This window comes from Phoenix dactylifera, unplaced genomic scaffold, assembly GCF_009389715.1.
Source record: "Phoenix dactylifera cultivar Barhee BC4 unplaced genomic scaffold, palm_55x_up_171113_PBpolish2nd_filt_p 000153F, whole genome shotgun sequence".
In the NCBI taxonomy this organism is placed as follows: Eukaryota; Viridiplantae; Streptophyta; class Magnoliopsida; order Arecales; family Arecaceae; genus Phoenix; species Phoenix dactylifera.
In genome coordinates, this window is record NW_024067702.1 from 44,051 (window position 1) to 71,763 (window position 27,713).

The 27,713-nt window shown below is 38.3% G+C and overlaps 1 protein-coding gene across 1 annotated transcript; it reads right to left on the bottom strand.

Annotated features, from left to right (window-relative positions):
• Window positions 1–782: 782 nt before the first annotated feature.
• On the bottom strand, window positions 783–8,492 carry LOC120104969 (ABC transporter G family member 1-like). Its single transcript, XM_039116979.1, has 9 exons — window positions 8,188–8,492; window positions 8,121–8,126; window positions 6,026–6,111; window positions 5,179–5,643; window positions 3,445–3,531; window positions 3,220–3,348; window positions 2,906–3,097; window positions 2,294–2,380; window positions 783–1,595 (listed from the first exon to the last, which is right to left on the bottom strand). Exons 1-9 carry the CDS (start codon window positions 8,450–8,452, stop codon window positions 921–923), a joined length of 1,992 nt encoding a protein of 663 aa, XP_038972907.1. The 5' UTR covers window positions 8,453–8,492; the 3' UTR covers window positions 783–920.
• Between the last annotated feature and the right edge of the window lie 19,221 nt (window positions 8,493–27,713).

The following is a 27,713-nucleotide window of genomic DNA, read 5'->3' on the forward strand; positions in this document are numbered from 1 at the left end:
TTGTTTGTATAGGAGGAGTCCCTAATTTTTGGGTTTCTTGTTTAAAATAGACATTAGGAAAAACATGGTAGAACAGAAAACCTACTCCATACTTTCTTCTTTTGATGCCCGCCCCATTAAATTGTGTTCAACGGAAAGAGGCGAAAAGAGAGTAGGTGACTACATCAGTCAGACTTCTAGCAAATCTGAGTTTCGAATTATATTAACCAATTGACCTCAAAAGATTAAATTAATAAAGAAAAAGATCAACAATATACATTAGACTTAATAGTAAGCAAAATTTAGTTTAAAGCAACAATGCAATAGGCTATTATATATTAGCTTCTGTATTCCAGCAACTTTGACTCCATGCTGGACTCTAGATCCCCCCTCTCCTGCATTTTTTTTTTTGTTATCTAGACTAGAGTATGGCGCCACATGTGAGGCATGTAGCTTGAGAAGTATGGACAATGGATTGTAGTGGAAAACATAGATACATGTAGCTAGGGAAGTAGGCAATGTTGTATGCTTGGGAATCATGGAGATGCTGACACTGAACTCTCGATCTTATATATTAATATGGACGATCTCTTCTTGCAGCACTAGTTTGTTTGAATCGCCCCGGTCGAATTCTAACATTTACTCAGATAGCCAAGGTACAAAGAAAACAAATGAATAAGGATTAAATGGAACTACATCTATCAACTCTCTATCTACGACACCAGAACACTCCATCAAACACAAACAATTGTTAGCTCAATTGGTTAGCACTTCTCCTTTACCTACTTATCCTTGAGGAGGTCTACGTCAAAATCCTGGATATTACTCAAAAAACAATGATCTATCAGATGGTCCCACTTTTAAATAAAACATCAGAATTACATGGACCAAACACATTGATTATACCTAGTAAAATGAAGAAAAAAGAGAAAAAAATCTTTTTATGGGTTTACATCAGCTAGAGGTGTTGAGGGCGGCCCTATGACCTGTTTGGGATCCTTGTTTAGACCAGCCCTAACCATGGGCTTCACCTTTTCACTAGTCTTCACAATGACCAAAAACAAGACCCTATATAGAATAACCATACCAAACAAGATGGCAAGATCAACCCACTTAGAGTGTCCCACCTCCATCTGCCAAAAATCCCTCAGAATTTCCTCCCCAGTAATAGTGGCTGCACCCCCAGCTTGGATGTTGGGAAAGGAAAGTCCAATGAACTCATTCTTGTAGTAAGCTTGGTTGGCATACTTATGGAAGGCTATGTGGTACATTGGGTATCGCCACACTGGCTTCGGAAGATCATTCGGCAATCGGAAAAAGCCGGCCGATAGTATCATCGTTGCTTGAATTCCGGCACCGGTGATGATGCCCATGAGGTAATTGGGCACAATGCTAGCGACGATCATCATCATGCCCTCAACAAGCAACATCGATGCATACAACACCATAGCAAAGAAAATGAAGTGATCAACTCCGCTTTGGAGGCCAATAAGGTAGTAGGCCATGGCTGCTGGGATTATAGAGACAAGAGCTAAATATGGTGCGGAAGAAAGCATGTTACTGATCATGAATGCAGTGACACCATAATGCCCATTTAGTCTCTCTCTTTGAAAGATCTTTGGATCAAAAAAAAGTTGACAGTTAGTGACAACTTCATAACACATTTATGAAATAATCTATGAACAATTAAGAAATTATTTTACAACTATGAACTGCTTTGATTACCAGTGACTAGAGTTTTCATGTAGCTGAAATTACATGTCATAGTAATTGCATTTATGGCAGCTGTTTTATGTGATTACTTGGTTGTATGTAATGTTTGGCTGGCCATTACTCGCAAAAACAACACCTTTATGATTAACCCAAAAATTGTCGTTGTAGCCTCCATCTTGCAAAACTTGTCCAATGGCCAATTTCTATAGGACAAATTACTGTAATTAAGTAGGTTTTGGTAAATCCAATTACAAAATATTTGTCAAGCTACAAACCAAACACATGAAGTTGCTCGCTTAGAACAACCAACGTGATGGCTTGCCAAATTACATATATCCAGAACAGGTCTACATGAAAGAGTTTTATTGAAATTGATATGTAAAATACCGATCGAGTGGAACTTGTAGAATTGAAGCTGGCATTCTAAGTGCCATGTTGGTGTTTTAGTTTGAATGCATACTTGTATCAATCTGCGAAACATGCTGAGCGGCGAGAGCAGAAGCAATATTACAGGACCTTATATTACCATGCATAGTTTGAATTCATGGATAAATAGGACTTCTGAAATTTTTAAATAATGAACATTAAGAATGCCACTAACCTTCATCTCTTCTGTAAAGGAAGGAAAACCACCAATTGCCATAAAAGTTAGGAATGATAATACGAACAGAAGCACCGAACCCCAAGCCTGGGAAGTTTAAATCTACACATCAGTTCCTTGGTTACACTTTTTTCCAATAAAGATCACTGAACTATCAACAAATACCATGTTGTTCTAAATTCAATATTGAAATATATCTGGTTCAAGGTTGAGTATTAAATCGACCTTTCTGGCTTTATTTTCTGCGCCTAAAGTTGAATTACGACACATTCATCAATTACCATTGCCTTCTTCTATGCCATTTGGATTTTTTACATGTCTATGGCTGTATGGGCTTATATGATGAATAAACCGGATTTCTCTTATATAACTGCGGATCTCTAGTATTACCATAGGCACCTCTTAGGCTCAAATTGTCTTTGGCCTTAACTCGGACCAAGTGATGGCAGGTTGGGAGCCAGTCATAAAACATGGTCGTTACTTGAAGGTCTACAGTTTGACCATTTAGCTACTCCATAAAATTGAAATTAGGGTAGCCTGTTAAGGCTCTTGAAAAAAATATCCTAGAAAACAAAGGTTGTAACAAGTATCCTTCAGAGTTAGGCATTTCACCTGAATTGATCCATAGCTATGTCCAATGTCATAAAACATGGTGCCAATGCATAGACACAATATAGCATAAATTACGAGTCGCAGCCAGTAGTATCCTAGATCTCTGTACATGTTTTTAAATGATTTTTTGGTGAGGACAATGCACTGAGTAGTGAAACTAGCTTGACTTCCCTTCTTCACGGCATCTCCTTCCTGCAAAAGGAAACCTCTTTGTGATAATTGATATTGTGATTAAAACTTTGCATTCTCTTCTGCAGCAGTCATGCTATGGATAATACAATCATGGTCAAGGAAGATTCATGTAATTGACATACCAATCTGCGCATCTCAGCTACTCGCCTCTCAACGTCTTGGTGGATATTGGATAGCTTGTATGATCCTACGAGGATATCAATGGTTTCAGCAGTGGTTTTTGATTGGCTACTACAGCCTTTTACCATCTCCTAATTGGGAGAGGAAAAAAATCGTAAGCACTTTTCTTTTGTATATTCCAGTTTGTTCAAGAACTAGATACAGAAGTGCACAAGGAACTGTCTAACCTCATCAAAGTCTTTGTTGATAGTTCTGAGGAAGTGATCAGAGGGGTTTCTCATGGATGGGCATGGAAAGCCATTTTGAGAAAAAAACTGCAAGAGAAAATAGAATACTGAATCATTAGAAGTCAAAGGATTGATTGCACTACCAACATTTTCTAACCTTTATTCGTTCAATGTCATATCTTTAGGAGAATGTAAGTTTTCAATTAGACTAAATTTTTCAAAAGCAAGTTTTCAATTTTTTAAGTACATAAAGAAGATGCCAGAACTCCTCATTTAGGGTGCATATGAAATAGATTCAGCAGATATGCGACAATGTTGTGGAAGAAAAGGAAAACTCAAATTGGCTATTTGATCATTAATGACATAAATTTTTCCTGAACTTGAAATTAATTGCAACTGCCTGTCATATGATTACTATATAAGATCTTGATCTTGTCCGTTTTAGTGGTCCATATAGATGGTTGGTTACAATAACAGTTACTGGTTCAGATCAAAAAAGTGGAGAGTTCTTAGATTAACAGCCTGCTTCCAAAAATGAGCTTGAAAAATAACTGACAACATATAGAAGCTTGAAGAGTTGAATAATTTTTATTATGAAAACAGAATAATTTAAAATTTGAATCACTTCTTGATGGAAACATGGCAATGATCTACCCAGTAGGTATATATTCTATGATATCAATAGAGGAAAGATAGATAGATAGTGTTGGGGGAAAAACCCAAGTCGCGCCAGCCCGGAGGCGCTCGCCCAGAGAGCGCCGACCAGAAGAGCGCCGACCAGAAAGGCGCCCGACCAGAAAGCGCCCGACCAGGAGACGCCGACTAGAACGCGCCGACCTCGCGACGCTCGAATTAAAGGCACCCCACTGAGCAACTGGCTCGGCTCGGCACCCGGCCAGGTGCCGAGCCCTAAAAATGCCTTGTCCAAATATTCGACCCCAGCCTAATCCCTTAGAGAGAATCTGACAACTAGATATCCAACTCCACCGTACTCTGCTACCGTCGTCAAGCCATTAAGGCACGTGACCTCCGCAGGCCTCCGGCACACCCGATCATTAATGCGTGTGACCCCTGCGGGCCTCCAGTGCATTCAACCATTAATGAACACGGCTTAAGATGATCTCCGGAACACTGGACCATCAAAGCGTATGGCTCTCCCTGATCACCGGTTCACTCAGCAATTAATGCACTTGCTATCTACGAACCTCAGGCCCACCACGGCCGGCAGTTGAACCACTCCAACAGGTCCGATCAACCATGACAATTCGCTGACTCCGGTCTGATCCAGTCTCATCCTCCACAACGCCATTAATGAGCATGATCGTGCTCAATTATCATGAAGAAGACAATTTGCCCTGTCACCTCTCAGGTAACATAATATCCTTCTATAAAAGGGAACCTGGGGAAAAAAGAAAAAGGGAGAGACAGAAGAACAAACATTCTCCTCTTTACTCCACTCATATACTAGCCCCCTCTGACTTAAGCATCGGAGGGCCGGCGCCGGAGATCCCGGCCACCGGCTTCTTGCAGGTTCTCCAGGAGGACGCCACCAGCTGACGCACCGCTACCTATCGTTCCAGCAGCGGAGCTCCTCCCCTCTCAGCCGACGGTCGCCCCCGGGTCCAATTTCCAGCAACAGATAGAATAAAGTCGAGATGTTGTTCAATTAGAACCATTTGTGCTTTTATCAAAAAAAAAAAAAGAAGTTATAGCCATTTTGAAGCACAGGCTCACCTCATTAGTTAAAGAAGCAGGTCCAAAATAAACTGTTTTGCCAGAAGATAAAAGGCACAAGTTATCAAAAAGCTCAAAGACTTCACTGCTAGGCTGATGGATCGAAGCGATAATAGTCCTTCCATGATGTCGAGATAGGTCTACAATGCGATTCACAACGTGATATGATGCAGCACTGTCTAGTCCACTTGTGGGCTCATCCAAGAAGAGAAGCTTTGGTCGTGTTAAAATCTCTATGCAAATGCTAACCCTCCTCTTCTGGCCACCACTTATTCCCTTAGATGCCTGCCCTCCAATCCTTGTGTCCATAGCTTCTTGCAAGCCCATCTCCCTTATAGTCGTCTCTGCTCTCTCCTTCTTCTCAGATTTAGACATGGAGTCTGGCAGTTGGAGCTGTGCAGAATAGTATACAGCTTCTCTCACTGTCAGAGTTGTCATCAGAATGTCATCTTGGGTCACGTAAGCCTGAATTAATGAGGAAAAGATCATTTGATAATTATGCATATCAATATTAGTTTGTTAGCATCACAAGCTTGGATGAATATTACAAGTTTTTCACAAATGCAAGGGCTATGGTATATATCCATGTAATAGAAGATAGGCTTGAAATTAGATCAATCAAGCTAGGTCACATATAAAGGTGAAAATCTTGATGCAAACTTCAGACTCAATTAATTTCAAGCTAAGCTTGATTAGACCCAGGCTATTTCAAGCTTGGCTCGGTTAAACCCATAATCCTCATATATTTGAGTGCTGTATCCATGTATGTATTAAAATACTAATAACATTTTGAAGAATTATGAAGAGAGAATAGTGAAGTGCAGGAAAAAAGAAAAGATGTGCTTACAGAAGTCCCAAATGCTAGCGTCTGATGCCAACCATTTACCAACACTTGTCCAGATTGTTTTGTACCTGAGTCGAGTCTCCCTGCAAGTAGATATTATTATTACCGAGTTAGCTAGGATTTACAATCCAAGTTCAAATATTCCAACTGGCACAGATCTTCTTGCTAACATTCCATGTGTTTTAACCGTTTTGCCACTATGTCATGTCTTGATTGGCTTCTTGACTGTTAAAAATGAATACGGAAAACTGGATTTAGTCCTAGATCACTTGGCCAAGTAGTCTTGTCCTACTCAACAATATTATTTTAGATACTATTTTATTCTAAGCAGTTGATATTATGCACACATCTGATGCATGTGAGAATTAAGCAAGGTAACATAATAAATATATTCTTGTTTTTGGTTGCTATTACCCTTTTTTTTTGGGTATCAAAGAAATAGAGAAAATTAATCTGAGGTAAATGCATCATTCACTGTAAAAAGAAATATATTTATGAAAGTTCCTTTATATATATATATATATATATATATATATATATATATATATATATATATATATATATATATATATATATATATGGTAAAGATGTTGAGTACCCTCAATTACATCAACCTTCTGACCGTATGAGAACTTACAAATGTGCTATAAGGAAAATGATGGATCGCAGGTTATTCTCTAATGCATATAAAGTCACCATTGGAACAGCACATCCAATAATTTAAGAGGACGACGATGAGCTTTAAGATTAGCTCTAACGTTAGATAGACTATATTCATTTTGAGTGAGGTCCTAAGTTGTTATAAATGATATCAGAGCAGACCTGGCCCATAACCTATGTGGACTAAGGAGCACTGCAGCACATATCTATTGGGGCTGACCTCAGGCCGATCGCGGTGCTTATGATTAGATTTGAATGGATTTGAACCCTTATCCTGACGAGGACATCCGGGCTTAAATGGGGGAGAGTATGTAAAGACCCGTGCGGGTGTATGTTTAGTTTGACATCGGTTATTCGTTGGCTAGATCTTAGTTATTTATACAAAATTAAGAAATCCAAATAATACCTTCCGACTAGCCATTTGGATGAGGTTTTAGATTGTTACGGACTAAATTAGAGATCATTCTTGATAAATGAAGGCCTAGGAGCTTGCATGTCATTGAGAGGCAGCGCATTCAAGCATTCAATCTGAGTGTTTCAATATAAATTCAACCTAGTCCTAGTGCTAAAAAATTACAGTTTTTAAGCTATATCTCGTAGGCCTATTTAGCCGATGAGAGTACAAAAAAAAAGGGTTATAAAAGAAATTATTTTAACTCTATAAAACAATACTTGGGATTTGATCTCTGGACCTCCTTCAAAGCAAGCCATTAGATATATAAAAGGAGATTGGAGATTTTCTTGTGCCATTTGATGAGAGAGGATTTATAAGCAAAGTGATTAGGAAATGGTTGAGCAGTCCTTAAGACTCCCTTGTTTGTTTACTTGCCTTCTCTCTTATCTGCTTAGTTTCTTAATACAATCGGAAAATATTAAGCTTCTCAACAAAAAAGAAAAAAAACCTCTTTACTTCTGATAATAAAAAATTCATGCTTCTAATTTTGTTTGCCTTTTTTTTTTAAGGTGAGGGAAGGTGCGAACACCAACTAGTAGATGGTCCTTTTGTTACCTGCCAAGGCATTAAGGGCTCGTTTGGTTCGCGGGAAGTATTTTCCCTCCTAGGAATATGATTCCTGGGAATCAGATTCCTAGGAAGAGGATACCTAGGAAAGTACTTTTGGCATGTTTGGTTAACCATGGGAAAGTGACAAATTTCCAAAGTGCTTATGTTTGGTTGACCATCCACTTTCCTAGGAAAGTTATGTATAATTCCTATTATGCCCTTAATAAAAATTAGGTCTTTAATGCCTCTTTAATGCTTCTTTAATGCTGAAGGGTCTTTTTGGGAAAAAATAAAAAAGGAGTGATTCCCACCTCATGGGAAAGTAACTTTCCCATGTTTCTCATGGGAAAGACTTTCCCATAAAATGTGGGAATCATATTCCCATGGGAATACAACTTTCCCATCTCTCTCCTTTGAAAACTCCAACCAAACAAGAGGCATTTCATTACTTTCCCGTTGACCACACTTTCCCCCCTCTTTTTCCTGCGAACCAAACGAGCCCTAAGAAGAGTGGACTTGCCACAGCCCGATGGACCCATGATGGCCAGAAGCTCCCCTAGCCGGGTGTACCCGGTGAGCCCGGCCAGTATCACCCTCGACGAACCCTTACCGTTGGATCCGGTCACCCACAGATCCTCCCACGTCAAGTATAGCCCTTCCTCCTCCCCCCCGCTCTGCACCTCATGCTTCACCGGCCGGTCACCACCTCCGGCCATGGCATTCCAACAAACCTCCTCCATTTCCACCTTCACTTCCAAAGAGCTCATTACTTAGAGAGAGAGAGAGAGAGAGGCGAGAGAGCTTAATTTAGCTTGGTTGGTGCTTCTAACTTAAGTTGGAGAGGAAATTTATAGACGAGGGAAACCCAGAACGAGTAGTTCCCTATCACTGTCTCGATGGCAATTACATTTAAAATCAAGAACAAGTAGTTCCGTTTTCCACTTGGCCACAAGTTTTTCACAGTGAGAGCACAATGTGAGCCAAGCTCCTGCACCACATATTATCCCCAATATCCGGGAATGGTTTGCTCTCGTACTCGAGCCTTGGTGGATGCTCTCGGCAGGACAAGAACGTTGTCGCATAAATCTAAATTTGTGTGGTCGTAATTGTTTTAAACTTTTTCATGGCGCGCGCGGATGCTTCGCTTCAATTATTGGTCATTCCATTGTCTCACTAAAGCTTTATCAAAAGGAAAATGGTTGAGAATGAATTTTAACAGACAGAGATCAACCAGAATGCATGGCATAATCCCTACTATTTCATCTGTGTCAGAATTACCATTTCCCGTCTACTTGCTCGAGAAATATTGGTTAAGTTGTTCTCATGATGCATCTCTCTCTTACTTAGAGCGACAAAGAGTAAAATTATTGTTACATGTGTTTCTCTTTCTACTTCTTCCAAACGCAAAATAATGGAGATATGGTTGATTGGAGGGAGTTGAACTGTAGAATAGACGAATGGCTCTCATTTTAGCTGTTTCGTTGGAGAAAGTTTCATTTCCATTTCAATTTTAGAGAAAAACGAAAATATCTTAATCCTCTCAAATTTATTTCGGACTCGCATTTAGTATTTAAATCCAATTTCGAATCTAATCCTAATTTCAGTGACGAACAAATTACGTCGAAAAATATAGCCGTCTCAATATCCATTCCAATTTGAACCAAATGCACCTCAAGATCTGATAGATTTTTTTTATCAACTAGGACTTCTTTACCACTCCATGGATATATAGTTTATACGTTTCATAACTATGAAGTACCAAGAAAAAAACGCCGTGTTAAGCCATCGCATGCCTCATGTACGCCGTTCATGCAATTCTCGCGCCGTCGAGGCTTTTGCAGCCTCACGGTGGCCCAACCACGTGATCACGTCCCATCTGGTACCAATTTGTCTTTTGGTGCCCTCTGAACTTTTGATCTTAATTAGAATCCAAAGGCACCTTGCAATTAAAGCACGGCAGAAAAAGATGACTTGGCTGCTCAAAATTAAAGGTGACAATTTATGTTCGACCCACCAACCCACCAATCCGACCCATAAATATCCAAATTTAAGGCAAATAAATTTGGATCATAAATAAAACAACCTATATAAATTTGTTTATTAAATAGGTTAGATTAAATTTTAGATCTTTAATTTGTTTAACCGATTTTGATCCGTTAAATATTAGATTGGATCATGACCCAACCTATTTAAAATTTGCTTAATCCGTTTCTATTATATTTAACCTAATCTGTTTAATCTATTTAAATCTATTTAATTCATTAAAGATCTACTTAATATATTTAACTTATTTAATATGACTTAACTTGTTTAATAAATTGTTTATATGGGTCGAATCGAATTACCAGTTTAATATACAAGTTTAGGTCTGAATTTTTGACCTGTTTAATTAGTAAATCGGTTTCGGATTCATGAATATTTTACCTGATCCAACTCGATTCATATCTGACATGATTACCATCTCTAATTAAATTTACCATTTTTCGAGTGCTCATCCATGGTTTCCATAGAGATTTCCTTTCCTATCAATATTATATCACAACAACATACTGCATAAAAATTTTCATCTAAAATGGTGTTTTTTGAGATTACGTAGATATGACATCTTTATATCTTGCTAACAATTAATATATTCAAAATAGTTAGCTTTGTATAATGATCTTGGGAGTGCCAGTTGGTTTAATTGGTAAATATCATTGGAGTTTGACCAATGCCCTTGGTTCATATCTCATTTACATGACTCCACCTGGGTGTTTTCTCAAAAAAATATTGTGTACTATTCTGTTTAAAACTATCTAGCACAGCTCTTGTAGGATCTGTACCGAGTGTCCAGTATTTTCTGAAAAGATAAGTTACTAAGAGAAGTACTGTAGGAGTTGGATAAAATGCAACAGGGGGAATTTACCCAAAGGGGAGAACAGGCAAGAATACTATTCCACAAACTCACCTTCTGTGTGCAACCTTATGGGCTGTAAGGCTGGGACAAAATCAAGTTGGCTTGGTTAAAATGAGCAGCCCATGGCAACGAACAATAGCTAATTGAAAAAAAAAAAAAAGAAATCCAAGATGGAACCAATTGCGATCCTTATGGTTTACTTTCCTTCCTTTGCATCGAGATTTACTGATTCTTTTTGTTTGGTTTAGTTTAATGCTTGGAGTCTCTTCCAGTGTCTCGCATGCACAAGGCTGAATGCACACTTGGACCAACTTTGTGTGCCTTTTGCGACCCTTATAACTGGAGAGTAAACAACTCTCTCGACCACTAAGCACTTAGCTCGAATGGTAATACCAACTGGTTAGCCGGTCATGTGAGAGGAAATTATTACAACCTCTTTTTTTTTTTTTTTTTTTTTGCTAAAAAAAAAGGGGTAGGGGGAGGAAGGGACAAGCCCACCCCCGCGTAGCAGCTCCCACTGGCCCCCGCCCCGCCAGGAGAATGTTCGATGCGGGCAGATATGGCCGTGTGTTGGGCACCCCGACCGGTTTTACTCATACCCTCCCCACCCGTAGGCCCGGCTCAGCTACTCCTCTGAGCTCTGGCTCGAGTCCCACGTGTGAGTACGTCACACCCGGCACCACCCCGGCTACTAGCGGTTCAAGAGCGGTCCTACACCACAAGTCCAAGCAGTAGCCAAAGTAGTGAGCTCTGGTCCACAATTTAATCGTCGCCGCAGCGATTCGAACTTGAGACCTTGTGGTTAGAATTGCTGCCCAGTACCACTAGGCTACCACCTTGGTGGCTATTACAACCTCTTGGATTGATGCTTTATCTCCTTAGCTTGTTTCTGTTGAGATTTGTTCTTTGTTAGAATCTATTGATTGATTGATTATGCCAAATTTAGTCGGTCTTACCAAACTTCATCTTGTTGCTCCTGTACATTGTAATTAACAGGCAGAAATACAATTCTCTTCTTTTATTCTTTCTTTTTCAATATGGTATCAGAGCCACCGATCATGTAACCTGCTGTCGTCCTCTCTTCCGTCTTTTTTGTAGTCGTCGTCGCTCGTAGATGCTCTATATCTTCTGCCTCGTTTGGGGGGTAACCGGAGCTCCAACCTCGGCGGCTTTCAAAGCTTCCTTCTTCTCATCGAGATCCTAATAAAATTTTAGCCCCCTTTATTTCTTCTTTTTCTCTTTAATTATTTTTTTTTTATTTTTTGTTTGGCTTCCGATTTAATGGCGCCAAACTTAAAAATAAAAAAAAATTAATTAATTGATTATGCCAAACTTTTTTTCGCATTCCGTGGCCTTGCCATTAAATCAAGTGACAATAACGGTTAGAAGATCGAAAACAGAAGGAAAGAAGGATTAGCAACCTCACCTTGCTGCCAATGAAATCTCATGGTCCAAACGACGGCAAATCCTCCACGAAAAGCTTGAAAATCCAAAAGCTTTAAGGGTGGATGCTTGAGAGGAGGGAAGGGGCATCTTTTTTTATAATCAAAATTTGGGGCCAAAGGAATGGAAAATGGAGTACTCTTCCTCCAGTCACGTGAGATGGAATTTGTTTTTTATCCTATTGTGCGCCAAAATTCATGCAGCTCTTTTGGGCCTGCGAAAGATCTTGGGCCGGTCAATGGACCAGACCTTTACACTATTACAACTATTCGTGGAAGTCTCTAGCATCTTTCTTTGAACTGAAAAATATTCAGGACAGGCTGCTTTCCTTTGCTGTCTTTCATTTGGATGAGGACATAGGCCAACTGATTAACATCAAAATAACTTACCAAAGTTATTAACTAGTTCTTTAAATGATTTTCTAAAATCTCTTAACAACGTAATTATGAATTAGTTATAAATTCATAAAAGTTTTTTCTAATCAAAGATTAACCACCGTGTAGAAAATCATGTGTTATAAGAAGCAGTTTTAGCATACATTAAAACCAAACCTATTTTCTCAACAAAAGAAAACTGTAATCTAAAAGCTAAAGATATACGAGAAAGAAAATAGATGCAGAAATATACTTGCAGGATGAACAAAAAATCAAAAAGCAACGCCATTGCAGACAGGAACCATACAACTCATATATAGAAAATCCACACACCCAAAAAAACAAAGGCACAGTCCACAATCCTCAATGCAGTTTCATCAAGCATCATCAAATTTTATGGATACATTTGATTTGTGAGAAGAGAAGGGAGGAAAGTTTGGTCAACAAAAAAATGAAGAAATATTTTTACGTTTGGTTAGAGTTTTCAAAAAAGAAATATAAAAAAGTAGCTTTTTCATGAAAATAAGATCCATATGAATATAAAAAGGTTACTTTCCCACTAGCTGAAAATTGGGGTAATTTTTTTTTCTGCTCTTAAGCTTTTAGATAAAATGAGACAAGATCTTTTTCTTTATTGAGAACATAACACTCAACTTTTCCAAAAAATAGATGCTCAACCAAAGATATACTATTCTCAAGTATGCCACTTTTTCATGATCAACCAAATATGCAAATTCATTTTTTTCAGGCATCATATATCAAGATACTAGCCTCCTCAAAAAAAATATTCCGACGAAGAAAAAAATTTCTTGCGAACCAAATGAGTCTTATAACAATCCACCTTTTACCTCCCAAATATTGTTGTCATATCAAAGCATAGTTCTCGATCTTCAAAATTAGGCCATGACTGGTCACACACACACACACACACACAAAGTGGAGCCTAGATAATTTACAGCACCTTTTTGACATCAATAGTGCAGTAGTAAAAAGAATTATTAACCACTACTTGCGAAGATCATAGAGTGAGAAAGACTCACAACAAAGTATCCCAAAACTAAAACAATACATTAAAGTATAGCTTGTAAACCCCAGACCAGATGGACCGGCATGGATCAAAGTCGGCGGACCATCTGGAGACTTTGGAAGGAAGGCGGTGGAGATCGGCAGCTGTTAAGGCGGTTATAACCGCCTAATAGCTGTGGTCCCCACCCCTCTGAGCTTGGAGCGAGCGCTATAAAATACCATGGAGTCCTCAGTGAAGGACTCCATCGACCACCCTATTACCTTCCTTACCCTTCTTCCTTCTATGCAAGGAGCCGGATCGGGAGCAGCAGTGCAGGAGGAGGAGGGACCTATTACTCGTCACCACCCTGAGCCGCCGGAGCAGACATAGTAGTTTGCTGGGAACACTTCACGGCTCCTCGGAGCTAGGTAAATCCTTAACCCTTCTTTATATTTATGATTTACATGCTGTTAGGCTAGATCTAATCTAGCTAGGAGATGATTAACAGAGAAAGAATGGTAGGAAGATGATGTAATGGAGGGGAAGATCTCACCATGGGCGGCATCCATCAGACATTGGATCAGTCGACCGAAGGCCATTGACAGCCCATGCAGTAGAACCTTCCCCTTCCACTCGATGGTGGCTTCGCCTTCCATTAAAATCCTAGATCTAAAAATCCTAAATGTATACCTACCTTCTGATTCACGGAAGGGTTCTTGGTTCGAGCAAATCCGGTTTCCACGGGTGGAACCGGTTTGATCTCCGCCGGAAGTTGTCGGAGAAGAAGAGCCGAAGGGGGATCTCCCTGTTTTGGCCGTGGACGCCGCCAGCTCGGGGCACTATGGACGACATCGGGCCGACCGCAGACGTCGACTGTGTGCTATGCGGGCACCACCGGCTTCGGCCGGGTTCCTCTACTTCTTGATGGGATCCCGTGCCCCATCCCCTCCACCGGAGATGGAGGAGGAGTGCGGCCAGCTGAGCCGCGGCTGCTACAGATTGGACCGTGGCCGCGGGCACCGCTGGTTGGCCGTAGCACCGCCGACTTTGGGCCGGCCTCCTTCCGAGCGCTTCACCGAGCCTCCTAGCTTCATCGAGGGAAGAGGAGGAGGAGATCGGGACGGAAAGAAGAAAGAAGGAGAAGAAGGTTCGAGAAGGGAGGAGAAGAAAGAAAAGAAAAAGAAGAAAAGAAAAGAAAAGAAAAAGAAGAAAAGAAGAAAGAAAAATAAAATAAAAATTGCTGTGGGCCAAATTGGGCCTAATTCCGGAGTGGGCTTCAAATAAATTTGGCTTTAGAAGCCCGAGGCCGGGCTAGGCTCTGGTCTGAATCCAATATTCTTAAACCCAGAATTTACTGAACCAGTATGCAATTGACCCAGACCTGAACCAGTAATTAGAACAGATCTGAACCAGTATGCAATTGACCCAAACCTGAACCAGAAATTGGGTCAGATCTGAACCAGTATGTAATTGGCTCAGACCTGAACCAGCATAGTGTTTAGACCCAAAATCAGACATTTGGGCCAGACCCAAATTGAGGATTTGAGTAGACCTAGATCAGAAATTGAACCAGATTAGAGACCTAAGAATGAAATTGGGTCTTATAGATGGGTTGTAAACTGGTTAATTAATAAAGAATGTAAATAAAGAAAGTTGAACGTGCAATTAACAGGTAATTTGATAATATTGTTAGGTAATTGAAGAATTGGCACTCAAACCTAAGGTTGGTGGGCAAACTAAGGTAAGTAACCTTGATATAATTTTATAGTTTATCAAATACTTGCGAACTTCGAGGGTAGTATGTCGGTGGACGGATTGTCCGGAGGTGTTGGTTTTGTGATCAGAGATCATCTTGGGAGGATGATAACAGCTGGTGGTCGTTGTATGCCGGGACTTACTGCTGTTGGGACGGAGCTGCGGGCAGCTTGGGAAGGGATATTCTTTGCCAGGTAGGTAGTGGGTGCTGAGCATCTATGCCTTAAGGGGGACTCCTCTGTGATGATTGACTGGGTTTGAGGATTGGACATATATGTTGATGGCCATCCTCTTATCCGTGATACTCGTAGGTTGCTCAGGAGTTAAGCGATTTTCAGGCTTTACACGTTTTTCAGGAGGCAAACAGCACAGCAGATTGGGTTGCCTCCTATGTTGCCCGACACTTCGAAGAGATCCTTTGGACATCGGTAGGAGAGATACCTCTTACTCTGTACTCTTTTCTTTCTTCTGATATGGCTGGATGTACCCACGTTAGAGCTATATGAAATGCCGTTTTTACCAAAAAAAAAAAACTTGTGATTACTTGATTATGAAATTGTATATGATTATTTATGTTTTTACAAAATTAAGATCAAGCATATGATAGAAATAGTTGTATGAGTTTAATTAAATGACATTCATCATGAATATCATAATATGTATATAAATTTATGATGAAATAGAAGTTGCACGAAAATCAATGTTTTCAGCATGATCATGAATTTTATTTATCATGATGCTATTATTCATTTTTCAATATTTCTATGAAATAAGAATTATGAAAAGCATGATATCTTTTAAAAACTCTCAGATCGCCATGTATGACCTCCGCTATTGGGTAAGAGTAACTAGGCATACGACCCCCGCCAGTGGGTAAAAGTAACTTGGCTTTACGACTCCCGCCAATAGATAATAGTAACTGGAAGATGACCCTACAATGGTAAAGGCCTTGCCGTGGGAATAAGAGCGACCATAGCTACACTACCATCTGAGAGTACGGATTTCAAAGCATGGAATAAGGACAAAAGTTTTATGATGCATAGTTATATTTATGAAGTTGCATGAATGGGCATGCATAGTTTTATGACTCATTTGATTATATGAAATGTTTACTTTGTTACAACTCTTTATTTTTAAAAATAGTGCATTGGCATACAAAACATTATGCTTGATCTGAAAAGATTATGCGTGGTTACTTACTGAGCTTTATAACTCACACCAATTTATTTATATTCTTACAGATGAATAGGATATGCTAGAAACAAGGAGCGCGACATGCTTCATAGTTATGAAAAAAATAAAATATTAAATGTTGGTATTTTTAAATGCTTTGTAATCAATCTTTACTAATAAAACATTTGATGACATTTAAGATATAATTGTTTATAATTGATTTGAAGTTTTAAAGTGGCTGCGTGTTATTGTATGTTTAATTTTATAATAGCACGGCCGTGTCATGATCCAAATTCGGAGCATGACATTAGCTAAAGTGGAGGATCGTTTGGAAAAAGTGTGATATGCACATGGCAGCGATATATGGAGTGAAGGCACACATATAATAGTTGAAGCAGCAGAAAAGAATGTACTCCACTGCAAATTCTCAGCATTTAGCAAGAATTATGAACCCTGAATGGTTGCATAAGCGGTGACAATTATGACGATCAGGGAGATCAGTACAAAGCCTTAAATGCAATACACCAGCCAAGAAAGATAGGTAAATAATGTATGTAGAAGACTGAAGCATGATATTATGCACTTGATTAGATTTCAAATATCCTTTTCAGCACATACACTTCATCAATTCTCAGGATTTGAATGACCCAACCAAATACAGGAAAAAGAAAGAAAAAAGCCAGCTGAAATCATCATTAATATTAACACAACCAACCAAACAACAAAAGCTTACAACCTTAGATGATTAAGATTATTCAAGCATAATACATAAATAAATAGTGAAATTGACAATAAAAAAAGAGAGACCTCAAGTGCCAAAACAAATGGTTATTTGTTAGTACCTTGGAAAAGGATAAACTAAAGAGCAATCCCCATAATTTTTATAGTTTACTTTATAGTCCAGATGTATGTGAAGACAAAGTAACTTAGTGAAGATGATGCTGAAAGGAAGAAGCCCTCCTATGCTGAAAAAAATGATAACCTTTGCTACAACTGTTTTCAAAAACCAAACTAGAGTTCTTTAAAAACCAGAATTTAAAAAAAAAATGCTCTCTCAAACAGATTTTTCTTACAATTTTCATATTTTAGTTTTTTAATTTGAAAATAAGAAACTATAGTTATATCAAACAGGTCCTCAGATTTATCTATCTAATGGCATCATTATTTTTTTCTTCTCATGGTGCATGTTTGATGGCCATTTTTACCCAAATCCCCTACCTGAGCAAATTGTAAGCATTACTAAGGTTTATCTTTTCGGTGGGATCATTGTTTGTCTTGTAACCCATACATTGCACAGATCTTAACCTTATTTTAGTCAATTAAAATCAAGCCAATAGGTGCAGAGTTTCGATAACGTTACTAACCTGTTAAAGACTTATGACAGGCACTAAATCATTGCTTTTGTTATCTCCCTTTTTATCAATGTATTATTACAGGTTTACATGAAAATTTTGAGGTACTGAACTAATTGATGCCATGAAAATGCTAGGCAATCTCTTTAAATTTTATTAGACATCTTAGAAACAATAAATCCTTGAAAGCTTCTATAAAAGATATATAGGCTTATGCTATTTTCAATCTTTTATATTTAAGAGATTGGATTGCTAGCATTTGGCCAAAGTAGCACGATCCTTTGCATGGGGTAATTGATCATGGGAAGTTTTCAAAATTTTTGGTTTGTTTTGGTAGGAAATCTTTTAATTCTTGATGTCGTCTAGAATTGCTTATTAGAAAATTTTGCTGACCATTATATTTAATCTTCTTTTTTTTACATAGAGAATCCTACTATGATTACTTTGAATAAATTGCTTAAATGTGGTTTTTATTGTTTAGATACCACTTGTGTTCTCCCTCCTGTAAGCAAGTTATACAAGTTTGAAACTTAGCTCTACTACCACAACAATCCCACCATACAGCCAGAGACTTTGCAGGGTAGCCTGAGTATGAAGAGATTCTCATGTTAACCTTTCGAAAAGCTATAAAGTTGAAAAAGTATTTTGATCACTGATTTGTTGTCTATTGATTGCATACCCAAATACATGAATTCGAGCCAAGTCTCTCTCACCATCGATCTTATTTCTGGAGGAGTCTATTTACCCTTAAATGGTTATATACTAATACGGATACTGTTGATTTCTTTAAAGAGAGAACTTTTCAATTGAGGAAGTGACCAAGCTCCTTATTTTTTGGATATGAGTCGCATGATTTTAAATTCAAATATTATTATTTAAATAATAAATAGACCTGGTAATCTCGAATTGAATCTAATAGTTACCTTTCCTTTTCCTTACTAAACAACCTAATAGTTACCTTTCATAATATGATTTCATTTATCGACTTATTTAGTTGGAAGAATGGAATGAGTTAGTTATTTTAAGTACTTAAACATGGGCACCATTATGTTAAAATGAAACTATTCTGTGATCATCTATTAAATAGATGGTAAATTTTGAAAAGAAACACAAGTGATCAAGAGCAAACTAACTTTACTACTTCACTTTGTAAGAATTCCATTTTGTATATAATATTATTAGTTGAATGGAGTTATAACTAAATAGTAAGATTTCATGAAATTATAACAATAGGAATACATGCGATAGTAATTAGGTGATAAAAAAAGAACTGAAGATTTGAATGTCAAGATTTCGAAATGATAAAGCTCATTAACTGTTGTTGATTATCCTTAATTACTGCATCATGCTTCACTAAAATGATACTGTGGCTGGAAAAACATATAATATATGAGTCTGCATGAGAAATTACTTGAATAAAGATCAAGTTTAAACATAGTTTGCTTTCTAAAAGATGTTAATTAATAACAAATAACTATAGCATGGCAACTGCTCTTAAAAATTTTAGTAAATGATAAATAGCAGGGTCGAAAGGACATCACATTCATGTCCTAAAATTCAATTAAATGAATGCATAGATTATATGTGTCATTGTATTGTAGAATGAAATGCTTCCTTCTACTAATATCTTGTTAACAGTTTGAACATAATAAAACACATGTCCTATGCCTTTTTCTTAAAATATATTTTTTGACCATCTCGAGTTAAATAATGAAAGGTGCAAACTATCTTCTTTCAAATTACTATTATGTTATAGGAGACTTAGGGTTTGGGCAAAGATTACTATTTTGTGTGGACTATTATTGAGGGAAAAGGAGGCAACTCTACTCAATCACTTTTGGTAGATATAAAGATATATTAGAAATTTTGTTTGATTATTGATGTGCATATAATTGCAATCTAATCATTTTATCCTATAACTTAAATATTGATCACTAGGTTCTCCATGTGCATGGCATGTACTCGCTACTATATTAGTATTAAAAGTACATGTATTTGTGTCATCGAAATTTGCATTCATTTGGAGTGTTGGCAATGTCCAAATAGTGCTGCTTAGCTTTTGCTTGGTCTTTAAGAGGCCACACATGTTGGATTGGCATGGGAGAAGATCAAATGAGAGTAGAGGATAGAGGAGGAGGACAATAAGGAGGAGGAAGAGCAAAAGATTATCTTGCTTTAAACTACGCTAGGTGGCGACCCTTCTCCAGTGGTCGGACCACAAAAAAAAAAAAGCTTCCAACCAATTTCTTTGAATTCTTATTTTTTAGTCAATATTTGATCTTAGCGGGTTGAATACGGGGGTTGAATGGTTAAATTTAACAAGGTGGTAGGTCACTTAGTTTTTTTATAAATTCTCGATTTGGAATTGACTCAACACATGCCATCTTGCAGGCCATGGATTTTGAGCTGGTCAACATGGATGACTAAGCAAGTTTTAAAGCATTGATGTCGACACTACTAATGCATCTATGCATGAGGCTTGTTCGATCGTTTGCATGTCTCATGCCTTTTTCCACTATGCATTCTTTCCAAATTTCCTTAGGTCATGGATTTTGAGCTGGTCAACACAGACGACCAAGTAAGTTTTAAAACATTGATGTCGACACTCTTAATGCATCTATGCATGAGGCTTGTTCGATCATTTGCATTTCTCATGCCTTTTTCCACTATGCATTCTTTCCAAGTTTTCTTAGGTCATGGATTTTGAGCTGGTCAACATCGATGACTAAGCAAGTTTTAAAACATTGATGTCGACACTCTTAATGCATCTATGCATGAGGCTTGTTTGATCATTTATATTTCTCATGCCTTCTCTCACCATGCGTTCTTTCCATGTTCCCTTCCTAATATTTCTTCCATTCTGCTAAATCTGGATAAGAAAGTTGAGCATGTTGTCAACCATAAGATCAAAGGATTCAAACCCATCCTCCAATATTTAATATTTCTTCTTACTTTATCCAAAAATTTAAAAATTATGTTCATGATTACTGCCACATCCTGGTGTATTAATATATACCATCGCACTGTAAGGAAGTAAAATAATAAAACTTTACTATCGTAGTATAAACACTTGGGGGCTTCGACTCTACTGTTTTGAGTATATGGTTCCACTTCCGATATATATTTATAACTATACTGTTCATGCCTTTCAGCTCTTTTTTTTTTTCCAACTACCAACTCTTTTTCTAATATGTTAATCCATCCATTCATAATCACATGAAAAGCACATGCTATATTCTAGTATTTAGTAGAGAATAAAGGTTTTGTTTATTAAGGTTCTGTAATTATTATGATATATTTCTTTGTTAAATTGCCTCCCTAGAGCTATATGTCATGACCTCAGCAACGGAGTCCAAAACTCACTCAAACTCCAAAAAACTTTTTTTTTTTTTGATAAAATTGGCATTTCATATAGCTCTCACATGGATACAGTCAGCCAAGTTAAAAAAAAGAAAATGGTGCAAGAGAAGAGAAATATCTCGGCCCTAGTCCAAAAGACTTAAAAGCTTCTAGAGTTTCAAGATATCTCGGCCATATTCTGGATGCTTCCTAGATATTTTGATGATTTATCAATATCTTGTATCCCAAAGATTCTAACTTATAGATGTATGACAAGTGGAGCAATCCTAACCACTCTAGATCCTAGATTAGGTCTTTAAAAAAGCAAAGAGTCTACACTTGCAGCCTAATTTCTCAGAGTAGATAGCTCCTCTAAGGAAAGAATCTTCCCAAGCACCTTGTACTCTTCTTGTAGAAAGTTTCTCACTCTTTGCTCACTCTTTCACTCTCTTGGTGCTTCACTTTAATGCTTTGCCTAAGAGGGGGTAAAGGCTTGGCTATACGGAGATAGTTCGAGCACCACATAATTTTTGGGCAGAACAAATTTCATAAGTTTATGACATATAGCCGCCATCATGGAGTCTAATGTGGCTCTATGACTATAACTACTCAAGGCTTAGCCACTTAGAAGAAAGAGAAAAAAGAAAAAGAATTTGAATTTTTGAACTCTTCTACATGCCAATGGATGATTTCAATAACACCAATTATTTTTTAAGAAAAAAGTTGGGCTGAGCCCAATCAAAAGCAGATAAACTATCAGAAAATATTTTAATCCAATGTGATTTAGAAAGAAAATCTTATCTTAAATGAAAAGACACAACAAAGCATATTACGATGAAATTAAAAAAGAGAGAGAGAGATTAGAAGGCAAGGGACAGGGAGCATACAATGTCTACATTTATATATAATATAACACATTGGCTTGTAATGATTCTGTATCACATGCATTACAAACCTTGAGGTCTCTTTATTAGCTCAAAAAGGGAATTAGATACAACCAATTTAGACCATTAATTAGAATAAATTATTTGTAATTATTGATTCAAATGAAACACCAATAATCCTAGCCATTTATATGCTTCAAACTTTCTACACAGATTACCACTTTGAACAAATCAAATAAATCAGCTTTGAGCTAAAATTTCCTGTTTAATTGAATGCCAAACACCCCGCCTTCCCTCCCCCTAAAAAAAAAGTAACCATCAAGTAAAAATTAGTTTCTTGCTGTTGTTGTTCCCAATCCAAACATTTCAATGCCACCAATTCAATGTGCACAAGGATAATTTATAGGTTCATGCTAAATTTTTAGTAAGGACCTTTAGTAGCTGATATGCAAAGAGCTTGCTGACAACCGAATTAAAAGAAAACAGAGAGCTGGTTAGAGTTTGTACTAGCCACTGTTCTTCACCTCCAATAGGTTGTGTTATGTATCGGCCATAACATTCGTTCTCATGGGGCTTCCATTGAACCATCTAGAAGTTCCTTTTAAAATCAGAATATCCCAATATTCTAACATTATAACCAAGATTAATTTTTTCAGTATCGAACCCCATACCGATATCATACTTGTCACGCCCTAAATTCGGATCATGACACGGCTGTGCTATTGCAAACTTTTGCCCGCAATAACACGCAGCCACTTAAAAACTTCAAATGTTTCATCAATAAAAGATCGATTACAAAGCATCTAAAAATAGCAACATTTAATGTGTCATTTTCTTTTCCCCATAACTCTGAAGCATGTTACGCTCCTCGTTCCTAGCATCTCCTATTCATCTGTAAGATCATAAATAAATGGTTATGAGCTATAAAGCTCAGTAAGTAACCATGCATAATCTTATCTGATCAAGCATAATATTTTCTCATACTAGTGCATTAATTTACGAAACTAACAGTTATAACAAAGTAAGCATTTCATATAACAAACCAGTCATAAAACTATGCATGTCCATTTATAAACATAGCTATGCATCATAAAACTTTTGTCATTATCCCATGCTTTGAAATCCGTACTCATCATTATTCATGCTTTGAAATCCGCACTCATCATTATTCATGCTTTGAAATCCGTACTCATCATTATTCATACTTTGAAATTCGTGCTCTCAGATGATAGTGCAACTATGGTCACTATTATTATCCGTGACAGGGCCATAATCTTTACCAACTATTATTCCCCGTTGGCAGGGTTTAAGCCAAGCTATTATAACCCGCTGGCGAGGGCTGTATGCCGAGCTACTATAACCCTCTGGCGAGGGCCATAATATTTGCCAACTATTATTCCCCGTTGGCAGGGTCTAAACCAAGCTACTATAATCCGCTGGCGAGGGCCGTATGCCGAGCTACTGTAACCCGCTGGCGAGGGCCATAATCTTTGCCAACTATTGTTCCCCATTGGCAGGGTCTAAACCAAGCTACTATAACCCACTGGTGAGGGCCGTATGCCGAGCTACTGTAACCCGCTGGCGAGGGCCATAATCTTTGCCAACTATTGTTCCCGTTTGGCAGGGTCTTCTTCCAGTTACTATTACCCACTAGCGGGGGTCGTAAAGCCAAGTTACTTTTACCCACTAGCGGGGGTCGTATGCCTAGTTACTGTTATCCACTGGCGGGGGTCGTGCATAGCGATTTGAGAGTTCTTAAAACATATCATGCTTTTCATAAATCTTTTCTCATAGATACATTGAAAAGTGAATAGCATCATGCTAAATAAAACTCATGATCATGCTGAAAACTTTATTTTTTTATGCATCTTTCTACATCATCATAATCATATGTATATACTATAATAATAATCATGATCCAAAATCATATAATCATTTGCTAATACATGCTTGATCCTAATTTTGTGAAAACATAAATAATCATATATAATTTCATAATCGAGTAGTCACAAGTATTTGATAAAACATAAGGTTATATCAGGGTTACTTACTTTTCCCACAATTCATATACACAATTCCAATTGCATAAATAATATTTTTTCATCTTATAAAAACATGATACATGATCCACAATAAGATTAAAACATGTTACTTACCTTAATTTGCTCACCAAATGCTAATTCTCGAATACCTAGCATGATCATTAAATTACATGTTACCTGCACATTTAATTTCTATTTATTTATAATCTTAAAGTCATTTACAGCCCATCCATAGGACTCAATTTTATTTTCGGGTCCACAACCTAATTTAATTTCTGGTTCAGGCTTGAGTCCATTGCATACTGGTTCAGACCTGGGTCAATTGCATACTAGTTTAGTTAATTCTGGGTTTAAGAATATTGGGCTCGGACCAGGGCCCAGCCTGGCCTCGGGTCTTTAAAGCCTGGTTCATATGAAGCCCACCGCTGGAATCAGGCCCAACTCGGCCCATATCAATTTTTATTTTATTTTTTCTTCTTTTCTTTTCTTTTCTTCTTTTTCTTTTCTTTTTCTTTTTCTTTCTTTTTCTTCTCTTCTCCCTTCCGGAACCTTCCTCCCTCTTCTTTCTTTTCTTCTTCTCTTCCCGATCTCCTCCTTTTCCTCCTTTCTTCTTCTCTTCCTGATCCACTCCTCCTTTTCTCCTTCTCTCCCATGAACTGAGAGGCGAGCTTGAAGGGGTGCCCGGGAGGAGACCAGCCCGAAGCCGGCAATGCTGCGACCAACCGGCGGCACCTGCAGCGGCCGTGGTTCCACCTGCAGCACCCACGGCCCGACTGGGAGCTCTCCTCCTCCACTCTGGCGGAGGAGATGGGGCACGGCCACCCGTCGAGGAGCGGCAGAACCGGCCGAAGCCGGTGGTGCTCACGTAATGCACGGCTGACACCCATAGTCGGCCCGATGGCATCCACGGTGGCCCGAGCCGGTGGCGCCCATGGCTAGAACAGGAAGATCTCCTTTCGGCTCTTCTTCTCCGACCGCTTCCGACTGGGATCGAACCAGTTCCACCCATGGGAACCAGATTTGCCCGAGCCGAGGACCCTTCCGTGAATCATAAGGTAGGTATACATTTAGGGTTTTTTGGATCTAGGGTTTTAAGGGAAGGGGAAGCCATCGTTGAGTGGAGGGGAAGGTTCTTCAGCATGGGCCGTCAATGGTTTCCGGTCAACCGATCCAGTGCCGGATGAATGTCGCCCATGATGAGATCTTCCCCTCTACTACATCATCTCCCTACCCATTTTTCTCTGTTAACCATCTCCTAGTTAGGTTACATCTAGCTTAACAGCATGTCAGTGGAGTTAGCAGTTTACCTAGCTTCGAGGAGCCGTAAAGTGTTTCCGGCGAGCTGCTGTGTCTGGTCCGGTGGCGCAGTGCGACGACGAGCTGTCAGTCCCCCCCTCCTCCGGTGCCACTACTATCTGGCTCCTTGCACAGAAGGAAGAAGGTGACGAGAGTGTAGTCGATGGGGTCCTGTACTCAGGACTCCATGAGTTTTTATAACCCTCCATCAACCTCAGAGGGGTGGGGGACTGCGGCTGTTAGGTGGTTATAACCACCTCAACAGTTGCCGCCCTCCCCTCCTTCCTTCCAAAATTTTCATATGGACCGTCGGCTTTGGTCCATGCCGGTCCATCTAGTCTGGGGTTTACAATACTAGTATAGTATCGGTACGATATAGTACAAATTTTTTTTGACGTACCAACACTCGGTAGGCCATCCATATTGGATATTGATCTGGTATAGTACACTTCGTACGGATCGGTATGGGTTGGTATGGTATATCATGATTGTTATATTTACCATAAAAGTTTCTTCTATCAACTTCATATATTCTCTACCTAAGGTGACCTTTTTTAATTATAGCAACCATTCCCTCACAAGATATCCCACAAAAGCCAACAAAATATTTGAAATGTAGATAAAGGAAGCCTTGAAAATTCCATCCATGATGAAATAATTCAAGCACGCAGGATAACACTTCCCTTTCTCAAGTGCTTCTTGTCATTTAGCTTCCTTTTTTATTCCTTATACCTTACAATTAAATTGACTCCCATTCATCTTTCCAATATGTAGCTATCTTCATCTAGTGTCTGTCTGTCGAGGTTTGTTGACTGTGTGCTGCTTGATAACAACTTAATAGCTGAAGTTTTGCGATTTGTATCCCTCGTCCGGATGAAAACCCTTGATGTCAATCATGGAACAAGAGTTTCCTTTGATAATTTGGAGCTTGGAAGGCATTATATTGGTTTGGACTATGCTCGCAGCATGGTTTCACATCTAGGACTGCAAATTTATCCTAACTGCCACCTGACAACTATGGTCCACTTTGAACTTCACCTAATAGATTCCAACTATGGATGCAAACTTCACTAATAGTCTAAGTATAACCAATCTTTTTTTCTTTTCGAGGTCTTTATAGAACCTATCCTCTGGTTAATATACATGCTGGTCGTCGGAAAAGAGTTGTAGCAGAGTTTCACTATGAACTGACAACAATATCTTCTTCTTGTATATATTTTAGCTGGATGGCCTAACGTGGTTGGAAAATTTAGAAGAGCAACTTCTCACCTCTATAAATAATGTCCTCTTTGGTATTTAGTTTGTGAAGACCCATGTGGAGGTTCTAAGTTGTTATAAGTGGTATCAAAACAGACCTAGCCCATAACTTATGTAAACTAAAGAGCACTACAACACGAATTTATTGAAGTTAACTACAGGCCGATTGTGGTGCTTACGATTAAATTTGAATAAATTTTGACTCTTAACCTAACAAAGACGTCAAGCTAGTCATTTTGGATGAGGTCCTGAGTTGTTACGTAGTCTCTCTTGATTTTAATAACCAACATGGTCCCAATAATATTATCGTAACTACATCATTGTAAGGACTTGCATGATACTCTTATCAGCTATTAAAACATAATAATGTAAACATATTTCAAGAAATTAGGAGCATATTTGGGTACTATTTTTTCATTAATGGAAATTAACTGGCAAGCAGCCTTAGTCATTTTTCATCAAACAAAATAACTTTTTGTCCAAGCCGAATGATGGATCGTTTGTCTCCTGTCCAGTCTATTTGATTGGTTTGATCAACAACCCCCAACAATACCCCAATCCCAAGAGAACAAAGAAAAGCTGTTATCATATAAATACACACACACACACACACTATATATATATATATATATATATATCCACGCATCTTGTATCAAATATTCATCCTTTTGAATGGGTCATGTGCATCCATGTGCCTTAGACATCCCCCAACAAAACCCCAATGCCAAGAGAAAAAAGAAAAGCTATTATCATATAAATACCTACATACATCTATGTATGCACACATTTTTATCAAATATCCATCCTTTTGAATGGGTCATGTGCATCCATGTGCCTTAGACTAATTAACGAAATATAATATGCACAGGCATTTCTTTATCAAGAATTTTTTTTTCTTTATTTGGCACAAGCTCTATGAGTGGCAATGAACTGTGCTAGGCTCCATTCCTTCACTCGTATTCACCCTTTGGTCCACGTTGATTCAAAATTTAACTTATTTGACTTGTCTAATTGCAAAGCTCAATCTAATAGAAGCCACTCAATCCTTGAAATAACTTCTTTTTTTTTATTTTGAGTAACATGATGGTAATGTGCTTCCACCAGGGCTTAAATCCTGAACCTCATCTAAGAACAAGCATCTTAAGAAAGATGTGCCAACTAATTAAGCTAATAGTTATTTACTCTTAATCATAAATGATAGTTAAAATTAA

Excerpts from the sequence above, each read along its gene's own strand:
- LOC120104969 (XM_039116979.1), bottom strand. The coding sequence starts at position 8,452 with ATGAGCTCTTTGGAAGTGAAGGTGGAAATGGAGGAGGTTTGTTGGAAT. Across the intron at positions 3,532-5,178 it reads CTGCTTCTTTAACTAATGAG|TTTTTTTCTCAAAATGGCTT; the intron begins GTGAGCCTGTGC and ends TTTCTCTTGCAG. Across the intron at positions 2,381-2,905 it reads ATAGCTATGGATCAATTCAG|GCTTGGGGTTCGGTGCTTCT; the intron begins GTGAAATGCCTA and ends TAAACTTCCCAG.